Source organism: Lepidothrix coronata, unplaced genomic scaffold, assembly GCF_001604755.1.
Source record: "Lepidothrix coronata isolate B3197 unplaced genomic scaffold, Lepidothrix_coronata-1.0 Scaffold154, whole genome shotgun sequence".
NCBI classification, from domain to species: Eukaryota; Metazoa; Chordata; class Aves; order Passeriformes; family Pipridae; genus Lepidothrix; species Lepidothrix coronata.
The window spans coordinates 116,131-125,299 of NW_016690334.1; the positions used below are offsets into that span (position 1 = coordinate 116,131).

The 9,169-nt window shown below is 45.4% G+C and overlaps 1 protein-coding gene across 4 annotated transcripts; it reads left to right on the forward strand.

Annotated features, from left to right (window-relative positions):
- The first annotated feature begins 585 nt into the window (after positions 1-585).
- RFC2 (replication factor C subunit 2) lies at positions 586-8,342 on the forward strand. 4 transcript variants are annotated; one of them, XM_017828868.1, is made up of 11 exons: positions 586-762; positions 1,836-1,905; positions 2,695-2,736; positions 2,921-3,027; positions 4,172-4,273; positions 5,017-5,117; positions 5,810-5,967; positions 6,340-6,405; positions 6,874-6,954; positions 7,301-7,414; positions 8,074-8,342. In XM_017828868.1, the coding sequence occupies exons 1-11, from the start codon at positions 644-646 to the stop codon at positions 8,182-8,184; spliced, it is 1,071 nt and encodes a 356-aa protein (XP_017684357.1). In that variant the 5' UTR covers positions 586-643; the 3' UTR covers positions 8,185-8,342. The 4 variants fall into 4 exon arrangements, with proteins under 4 accessions (XP_017684357.1, XP_017684359.1, XP_017684360.1 ...); XM_017828870.1 differs by lacking the exon at positions 586-762 and adding an exon at positions 996-1,013; XM_017828871.1 differs by lacking the exon at positions 586-762 and adding an exon at positions 1,104-1,119.
- Positions 8,343-9,169: the final 827 nt, after the last annotated feature.

The following is a 9,169-nucleotide window of genomic DNA, read 5'->3' on the forward strand; positions in this document are numbered from 1 at the left end:
CCATGGGCAGGGACACCTTCCACTAGCCCAGGTTGCTCCAAGCCCTGGGCAGGGACACCTTCCACTAGCCCAGGTTGCTCCAAGCCCCGTCCAACCTGGCCTTGGACACTTCCAGGGATGGGGCAGCCACAGCTTCTCTGGGCAACCTGTACACCTTTTATGTGTTCAATAAGTAGCACCAGATCCACCACCCACCCTTACAGCACAACAACGTAACAGTGTAACAGTACTCTGCGACGCAACTTTTATTGTTTTCATTTTATAAAGGGAAATAGAGGAGGCCAGAAGAAACAAAGGTTTAGACCCCCTGAAATGCAGACATATTACTATTTTTAATGTCTTAACCACTCCGTAAGGCAGGAAGAGCAGCCAGACCACCAACAGCCGAGCACAAGCCCACCCAGTCACAGTCACCTCAGGGACAGTCCCCAACACAGCCCCGCACCCACCGCCCCAGGCCCGGGCTGCCACCTCCCCGCCTCACGGAGCTGCCCAAGCCGTCATGCCGGGCTGCAGACCGCCCGCAGGGCCCTCCCCGCTGCCGCCGCCGCCGCCGTCCCGCCCCGGAGGCGGGCCCGGCCCTCCCCTCACGGCGGCGGTGGCGGCGGTGGGGAGAAAGGCAGGGCGCGCCAGCCGCGCCACCATGGAGGTGGACTTGGCGGAAGAGGAGAAGGCCGGGCCCTCGGGAGGCGAGAAGCGGGGACCCGCCGACCCCGCGGGGGCCGCGCCCGGCGGCGGCAGCGGCCACTACGAGCTGCCCTGGTGAGCGGGGGCACGGGTGGGCAGCGCGGCCGCCATGAACGCCGCCATGAGCGCCCGCCGGAGGGGGCGGGGCGAAGGGCGGAGCCCGCGCGGTGATTGGTGCAGAGCTGTGCGGGAGGCGGGGCCTGGCGCGCTGTAGCCAATGGGGTGAGGACGGGGCGGGGCGCGCTGTTGGCGGGAAGGCGGGAGTCACTGAGGGACCCTCGGCCGAGGGGACCGTGAGGGCCGGACCCGGCCACGGCCAGAGCGGGGTGATTAGAGCCGTTCTCCTCTGCCCGCCGGGTGCAGGAGCTCTGTCTGACTCAGAAATGGGAGCTCTGTGATCTTCCCGGTTCGTGGCCAGGACTGGGAAAGAAGGTGTCACAGAATCACAGAATGGTTTGGGTTGGAATGGACCTTAAAGCTCATCTCGTTCCAACCCTCCCGCCAGGGCAGGGACACCTTCCACTAGCCCAGGTTGCTCCAAGCCCCGTCCAACCTGGCCTTGGACACTTCCCAGAAATCAAGAGTGAACAAAATCCCGTTGTTTACCTGTGTAGTCCGAAGTCAGCCCTGCCCTGTGTTAACCATGAGGGAGCACACGCAGGGAGGCTTCTCCCCTCAGCCCCGTGTCAGGCTGAGGGACCGAATTCCTGTTCGAATTGAGCATTTTTTCCTGCCTTTTCCTGCTTTATAATAATGGAAGTAAAACCTTTGAGGGTGGTGAGCCCCTGGCACAGGTTGCCCAGAGAAGCTGTGGCTGCCCCTGGATCCCTGGAAGTGTCCAAGGCCAGGTTGGACGGGGCTTGGAGCAACCTGGGCTAGTGGAAGGTGTCCCTGCCCTTGGCAGGGGAGTTGGAACACCCAGCTGGGTGATCTTTAAGGTCCCTTCCAAGCCAAACCATTCTGGATTCTGTGAGTCTGTGATTAGTGTTGGGGAATGCTGTGCTTAGCAGGGAGGGGGACCCTGCAGAGCTCGCACTAAAGGTACATCAAGTCATCCTGTCCTAACATAATCCTCCTTTTCTGTCAGTGTAAAGCGCCATTAAAGCGTTATTAGATGTGCTGAAGTCTGTGGGGTTTTACTTTTACAGGGTGGAAAAATACAGACCCATGAAACTGTCTGAAATAGTTGGAAATGAAGATACTGTGAGCAGGCTGGAGGTGTGTAGCTGTCCCAGTGTCTTTTTACAGGTTATCTCTAAAAAACATATTTCTGCATAGATCCACAGGCCAGTGAAAACACTGTTGTATTTTTACATCCATACTTGTGGAAGAAAGTGTCCCGATTTACTTTAAAAATCACAAGTTTTAGGAAATATTTGAGTGGTGTATAAGGGAATATGCCTTCTTCAGTTGGGATGTTTAAATTGGCCCTGTTTTGATACAGCTTAGAGAATTTGTGGCTGTTATAATAATATTGTTTCAACGAATAAATATAATTTGTATAATAATAGAAAGGAACATAGGTTTTTTTTTAGAAGAGAAATGTTTTCCATATGGTGTTCAAGGCCAGGTTGGACAGGGCTTGGAGCAACCTGGTCTAGTGGAAGGTGTCCCTGCCAATAAAGTTGATGAGCTTCCAGGTCCCTTCCAACTCCAGACATTCCAGGATTCTATAATTCTATGAAAAATTAGTCTTTGAACACAGTATTTGCTAACAGAAAGATTATACTAGGAAGTATATGATTAAAACAGATGCAAAGGAGAGGCAAGAGTAGTAAACACCTGTGGGATTAAGTGCTTTTCAATTTTTCCATGTTATTCCAGAGGCTGCCTTCTAACAGTTCAATTAAAAAAACCCCAAACATATAAAAGCAGCATGGTTCAAAAAATGAAAGCAAGAGGGGGAAAAAAAAGATGCATGTTTCTGATGCTTAAAATAGAACAGCATTGAAACTATTTGTTCCTTTTATTTTCTTCTGTCTTATTATTATTATCATTCTTTCTTAGGTCTTTGCAAAAGAGGGGAACGTACCAAATATTATCATTGCTGTGAGTATTGCTGTTTTGTGCTCTATTTCACTGTGTTGGTCCTGGATTTGAAATCTAGCCAGGATGGCCTCCCAGTACAGACTGGTTTTGTGCCTGAATGTACTGGTAAGGGAGATTTGTAGAGAGCACAGCTTAGAAAATGACATTAAACTTACCAGAAATCGCTGCATTGTCGCATTTTTAGGGCCCCCCAGGAACAGGTAAAACCACCAGTATCCTCTGCTTGGCTCGTGCTCTGCTTGGCCCTGCATTAAAGGATGCTGTTCTGGAGCTGAATGCCTCAAATGACAGGTGAGAATGATTAAAACTTGTCAAACTTTTAATGAAGAAACAAGTACCCATTTTAATTCTTAAACCAGGCCAATTTGATAGCCTTACTGCTATAGTATAAGTCTTTAAGAGCTATTTTAATGCAGTTTTTCCACCTAAAAGTTGGGCAGTTTTTGGTGCCCACCTGTCAATACAGATGTTATTTCTTGATGTTTTATAAACTTGATAGGTCCTTTCATACACAAAAGTATGAACAAGTGGAGTGCAGAATCCATCGTGGCACTGTTTGCTTGAATCTACTTCAAAAGGTTGAGCTTCCTCCTGCATTTATGAGGATCCTCCTAAAATTGAAAAGTGAGCAGGTTCTTTATACTGAAACTCTTCAGTGCTTAAAGGGAGAGAAATTAGGGCTATAAGGGGGTTAAAATGTAGGATCAAGGTATTAACTACGTAAAGGACATTGACTCTTGTCCAGGGATCAGGCACTGAGGGCTGATTATATTTCCCAAGTTCTGTTCAGACCCATCCTGAAGTATTCTGAGGACATTTCCTGGAGGGTTGTCTGAGTACAATATACTTTCCCTATCTCTGTTGTTGTAGAAGAGCTATAGAGTCACAACATCCTTTTTCTAAAAGGAAAAAAAAAAGAAGTCAAATCCCTTATTTATGAATAAGTCTTTGCAGGGACTCTGCCTAGGGAAGTGCCTCTGTTGTGCTGATATGATGCAGCCTTATCCAGCTGGTTTTCTTCAGCTCTTCTGAGCTACATCTGGGGTTGTGGATTAAGCTGTGGGAAGAACTGGCAAAGCAATCTTAAATGCTTCTGCCTTTGATAATTTATTACCCCACCTTTTGGCAAACAGAAATCATTTTGGGGCAGTACTGCAAGTAAGGTTACTGATTATATATATATGTATAAAAATATGTATATATTGCTATTGTTAAATTCTTTTTGTCAAACCTTCCAAAAATCAAGATTACTGGTGTTTAACTCTGGATCAGTTGGACAGTCTGGCTTACAGCATGGTTCCACAGCAGCTTTACTGGCACAGCTGAAGGAGTAGGACCAAACAGTGGGAGAATCAGGAGAATTTGTGGCTTCTGAATAAACTCTATTCTGTAATTTCACCCATCTGATCGTGAAACACTTGAATTATTGTTCCAGAGGCATTGATGTTGTGAGAAACAAAATCAAAATGTTTGCCCAGCAAAAGGTCACACTTCCAAAAGGTCGGCACAAAATAATCATCCTTGATGAAGCAGACAGGTACGTTGTTCTTCCTTCACCTCAGCTGCTGTGTGAAATGTGCTGCATCTCTCCTGTCTGCAGAGCTGCAACCTTGGACAGTGTTGAGTGTTTCTATCAGGCTTTTCAAAATAATTTGTTAGGAAACGAATGTGCACTGAACAGTGATCTCGTGAGAGTACTCGTAGCAAGCAGAGGTCGTTGCTCCAAGGGAGATGCTGAATACTGAAGTGAAAAGCTTGGGGTATGAAACAGCATATTCCAGTTTACTGGAAAGATGTCCCATCCCTGGAAGTGCTCAGGGACAGGTTGGATGGGGCTTTGAGCAACCTGGTCTGGTGGAAGGTGTCCCTGCTCATGGCAGGGGGTTGGAACAAGATGAGCATTAAGGTCCCTTCCGACTCAAACCATTCTAGAATTCTGGTATTCTTTCCCTTTGAAAAGAGTCTGGCTCACTAGAGAATTTCACTGGATGAAAACAGGACATTCTCCTCCTCCTCCTGCATGAAGTATTAGCATTCTTAGCAGTGTTCTTCAGAGCATTAATGATTTAATTTTGCATGTCAGTGTTGTGGAGGTCTTGGTGACTTCCCTGCATTGTGTTCACATGACTAGAAAAAGCTGTTCAGTTTGTCGAGCCAGAATATCAGTTAACGTACGAAGCACAGTTTAACATCAGTAAACTCTAAAGCTTGTATAAAAATAGTTATTAGGCTGCACCCATGAGTCAGTGAAGGGCAGAATCCATCCTTTTCTCCCCCCAGCATGACAGATGGAGCACAGCAAGCCTTGAGAAGAACAATGGAAATCTATTCCAAAACGACGCGCTTCGCCCTCGCCTGCAATGCCTCTGACAAAATCATAGGTAAAGTGCTGCTGGGCCCTGGGTGTCCTTGTCATATGTTCTCCACACTGTTGGCTGACTTCCCAGGCAGTTTCCAGAAATACCTTGGACCTGCTCGTTGCAAGAAGCCGTGGTACTTCTGAAAAATCGAACCACCTGTACATCAGCTGATAAAAGGGTGGCCAGGGAACCCTCTGAGCAGCTGGTTTTGATGGATAGTGCTGTACATGACTGCAGAAGCAGATCTCTCATCCTTTGGGTTCAATCTCCATCCAACTCTGCTACAGTTAAAGGTGTTTGATGGATTGTTTACTGGGTATTGAACCCTTTTGTTGTCTTTTCTTAAACACAATCTTAACTTTGCTTATAGGTGAACACATTGTAGACCTTTAGACCTCTCCTGTTAAAATAACAAGATAAACATCTACATTCAGAAATCCAGGAGAACAGAGGAAGATGAGCTTTGTATATATTTGGGAAAACTCAAGTGGCACATTTGGGCCCTAGGGAAGGACTGTAAAAATTGTATGTGCTTAAGGAGATGCCTTATTCTCTTTGGAGCCAACACCTTCTTTTTCTTTAAAAGAAGACAAAGTAATCGATGGAACTGAGAAAGCTTTTCCTGAGATTAAAATAAATGTTTGGCTGGTTTTTGCTTGGGTTTTTTTTTTTGAGAAAAGAGGGAAATGCTAATTACACATCCCTGTCCTCAGAACCCATCCAGTCCCGGTGTGCAGTGCTGCGTTACACCAAGCTGACAGATGCACAGATCCTTGCCAGGCTGCTCAAAATTGTTGAGAAAGAGGATGTACCATATACAGATGATGGACTAGAAGCCATTATCTTCACAGCCCAAGGAGATATGAGACAGGTAAGAACAGAAAGGCAATGAAAAAAGGCTTCTGTTTAAAGCAAAAGACCTGCGAATTGTGGCTCTCGGGGATTTATCTCTGGAGAGGTAAAGCAAAGGGGGTGTGACTTGTGGCTCAAGAGTAACTAAACTGTTTGGTTTTGTGAGGTTTTAAAAAATGGATCTGCTCCTTAAAAATGATTTCGTGGGGACTGGATACCAAATTTGTGAGAGGAAACCAAGTTTGCACGAATTTGTGATTTATTCTGTTGCTTAATTGAAAAGCGCTTATTTGGCATCATTTTCTGAAGTGCATCTCATCCTGAGGAGGGGAGTGACAAGTAGAGCACTTTGGAAAATAAATGAAGTCTTTTTTTTTTTTTCCTTTCACAGGCATTAAACAACTTACAGTCCACCCACTCTGGATTTGGCTTTATAAACAGTGAGAATGTCTTTAAGGTCAGTAATAGCTGAAAACAGTGATGCCAGGAGTCTGGCCCTACACCTGTGTGAGATCTTCCATGGGATACAGAAGCCTTTGAAAGTGCTTTGCCAGTTTGCAGACAGCCCAGTGTGTAGCAGTGACAGCATCAGGCCATCAAGGAGCCCGTGTGCCTTTTGAAAAGGTGTCCCTAATGGCATCTCTGAGACTTGGTGGCTTTGCAGCTGTCTCAAAGCACACAAATCACAGAACTGCCGGGAAATTTCACACTGATAAATTGGGAATTTATTACTCCAGTGTTCTCATTTCGTGCTGTCGAGTCTGCTATGGCAGAATAGCTGAAAAGTGATATTATTTAAAATTTAATCTGTATTATAGAATGTGTCTGATTAAATACTTCACCTTTATGGAAGCTTGGTGAAAATACCAGAGGTTTAATGCAGAGTCCTCTAATATTTTAAGGGTAATATTTCTCTTTGATACAGGTATGTGATGAGCCTCATCCTCTGCTTGTGAAAGAAATGATACAGCACTGCATAAATGCAAATATTGACGAAGCATACAAGGTTGGTTTTCATGTGTTGGCATGGACAGACACTTTTTCTTTACAGAATTCTTGTTTGTTTTGAAGAATTCACAATGTGTGTTGTTTTTTTTTAAGATAAGGGCATTACCATCTAGAGGAGTTGAAGAAGATGGGTTGAGTTTGTGCAAGGGGTTTGTTCAGATAAATAAGCCAACCAGCAAAAAAGGAAGTTGCATTGAAATTACTTGCTAAACATTTGAGGCTAAATCAGCTGATAAATAGTACATGCAGTTGCAGTGGTTACATACAGCTGTTCCAAAAGTGAATATCCTTGACTCACCTGATAAGTTCTGCAGATGAATGAGGGATTGTTCTTGCCTGCACAGATCCTTGCCCACCTGTGGCGTCTTGGATACGCTCCAGAAGATGTTATTGGCAACGTCTTCCGCGTGTGTAAAACCTTTCCGATGCCAGAATACCTGAAACTGGAATTTATCAAGGTTAGTACTAACCCAGCTCCTGCAGGGCCTTTGGGGCCTTTTTAAGGAGAGATCAGGGGGCAGCCTCAGGGGTTTCTCTTTGAGGTTTGCTGTATGTTAGCACAAAGAAAATATTTCTCCACTCGTTGCTGCTTTCTTGCCCACTCTGCACCATCAGTTTGTCAGTAAGAGTGGTCACTTGGAGTGACTTCTGATTTAACATCTGATCACCCACAGATGTGCCAGAAGTGATCACTAAGAATTAATAGCAGATGTACTGCTGACTTTTATTATTTAGTTCAAAGCCTCAAATAACACCTTGAGGACGTTCTTCAAGGGCATACTTGATTCTAGTCCAATGGATACTTAAATATTAAATTATATGAACAGACAGCAGGTAAAGTGGTGATATGGAATCACTCTTCATAATTGAAACCTGTCCTCAGATGTGTGCATCTTGCTTCTTAGAAAGGAAGTGGGGAAATACAGGCTTTGACTTCAAAAAAAAAAAAAAAAAAGGGGCATTCTAGTTGGTCTGTAGGCAGAGATACACTGTCTGAAGTTCGAGTGACTCAAAGCCCACCTCTTAGCAGTGAGGGATGTGTTCTATTTAGTCATTAGTTAAAATACCCACAGGCTGGGGGGGAAAACAGAAGGTTTGACAGTGTCTCTATCACCAGGAAATCGGGTACACTCACATGAAGATAGCAGAAGGTGTGAACTCCCTTTTACAAATGGCTGGGCTGCTGGCCCGGCTGTGTCAGAAGACTGCAGCCCCTGCAGCCAGTTAGGCCCCTCCCTGAGCCCAGCCTAACTGCCAGGAGGGGAAAACCTGGTGTGTGTCTGTCCCCTGGTTCTGCTAAATCGCAGAAAAATAACCAGTTCTATCGTAAAAACGTTCTGTACTTTTTTATTTAGACCAATAAAGCTTTAAAATCGGCTTTAACCCCTGAACTTGTCTGTGCTGTGTCACCAAGGCAGACATGAGGACTGTGACATCCCAGAGCAATGTCTGCTCAATGCACTCAGCAAAACTGCCCATTTTGGTGGTACTGGGACCTAATAGCAGGAGAAACAAAAATGGAACATCATGGTTAGGAATTACACTTCAAGCCTGGTCAGGGGTGGTCTTATCTCATTCTATTTTGTGCCCTATTTGCACAAAATAGGGCATTTAATGTAGTTATAACTGAGACACACTGAGCAGGTGCCACTCCTGGGTCCTGTGGGTGGGGAAGGTATTTTCACCAAACACACAGGAGAAATATTCCACCTTTCTTTATGGTGCCAACTATGTATTTCGGATATTCCTTTTGCAATCTTTAAAAAACTTTACCAAATTATGGGATGCTCTGCATGTGAGTTCCCCTTTCTGTTCTTGCTTGTCAGGTTATGCAGTGTCACTTTACTAGAGTTTCAGCCTGCCAAAAACCTACACCATCATGTTTTTCCTCTCTGCTCCATTTTGGAAGCACCTTAGCAGTGCAGATGTGCAATGAAGCGTGAAAAGCAGAGAGAAAAGCAAACAGAAATTGAATTTGACCACCTCCCTGTGCGATGTGTGTCTCCAAGCAGAGCTGTGTTAACACAATTAAGCATGTTCTGATTACAGCAGTCACACAGAACAGGGCACAGGGACAAGCTGCTGGTGCCTGCACTTCACTCTGCTCACTGTGTTGATTTCCACCCCAAGTGTTCAGTTCCTCTCTGCAGTTGTCTCGGTGCCAAGTGGATCTTCACGGGCAACATCAGTTGGCATCACTGCTGGCACTGGTC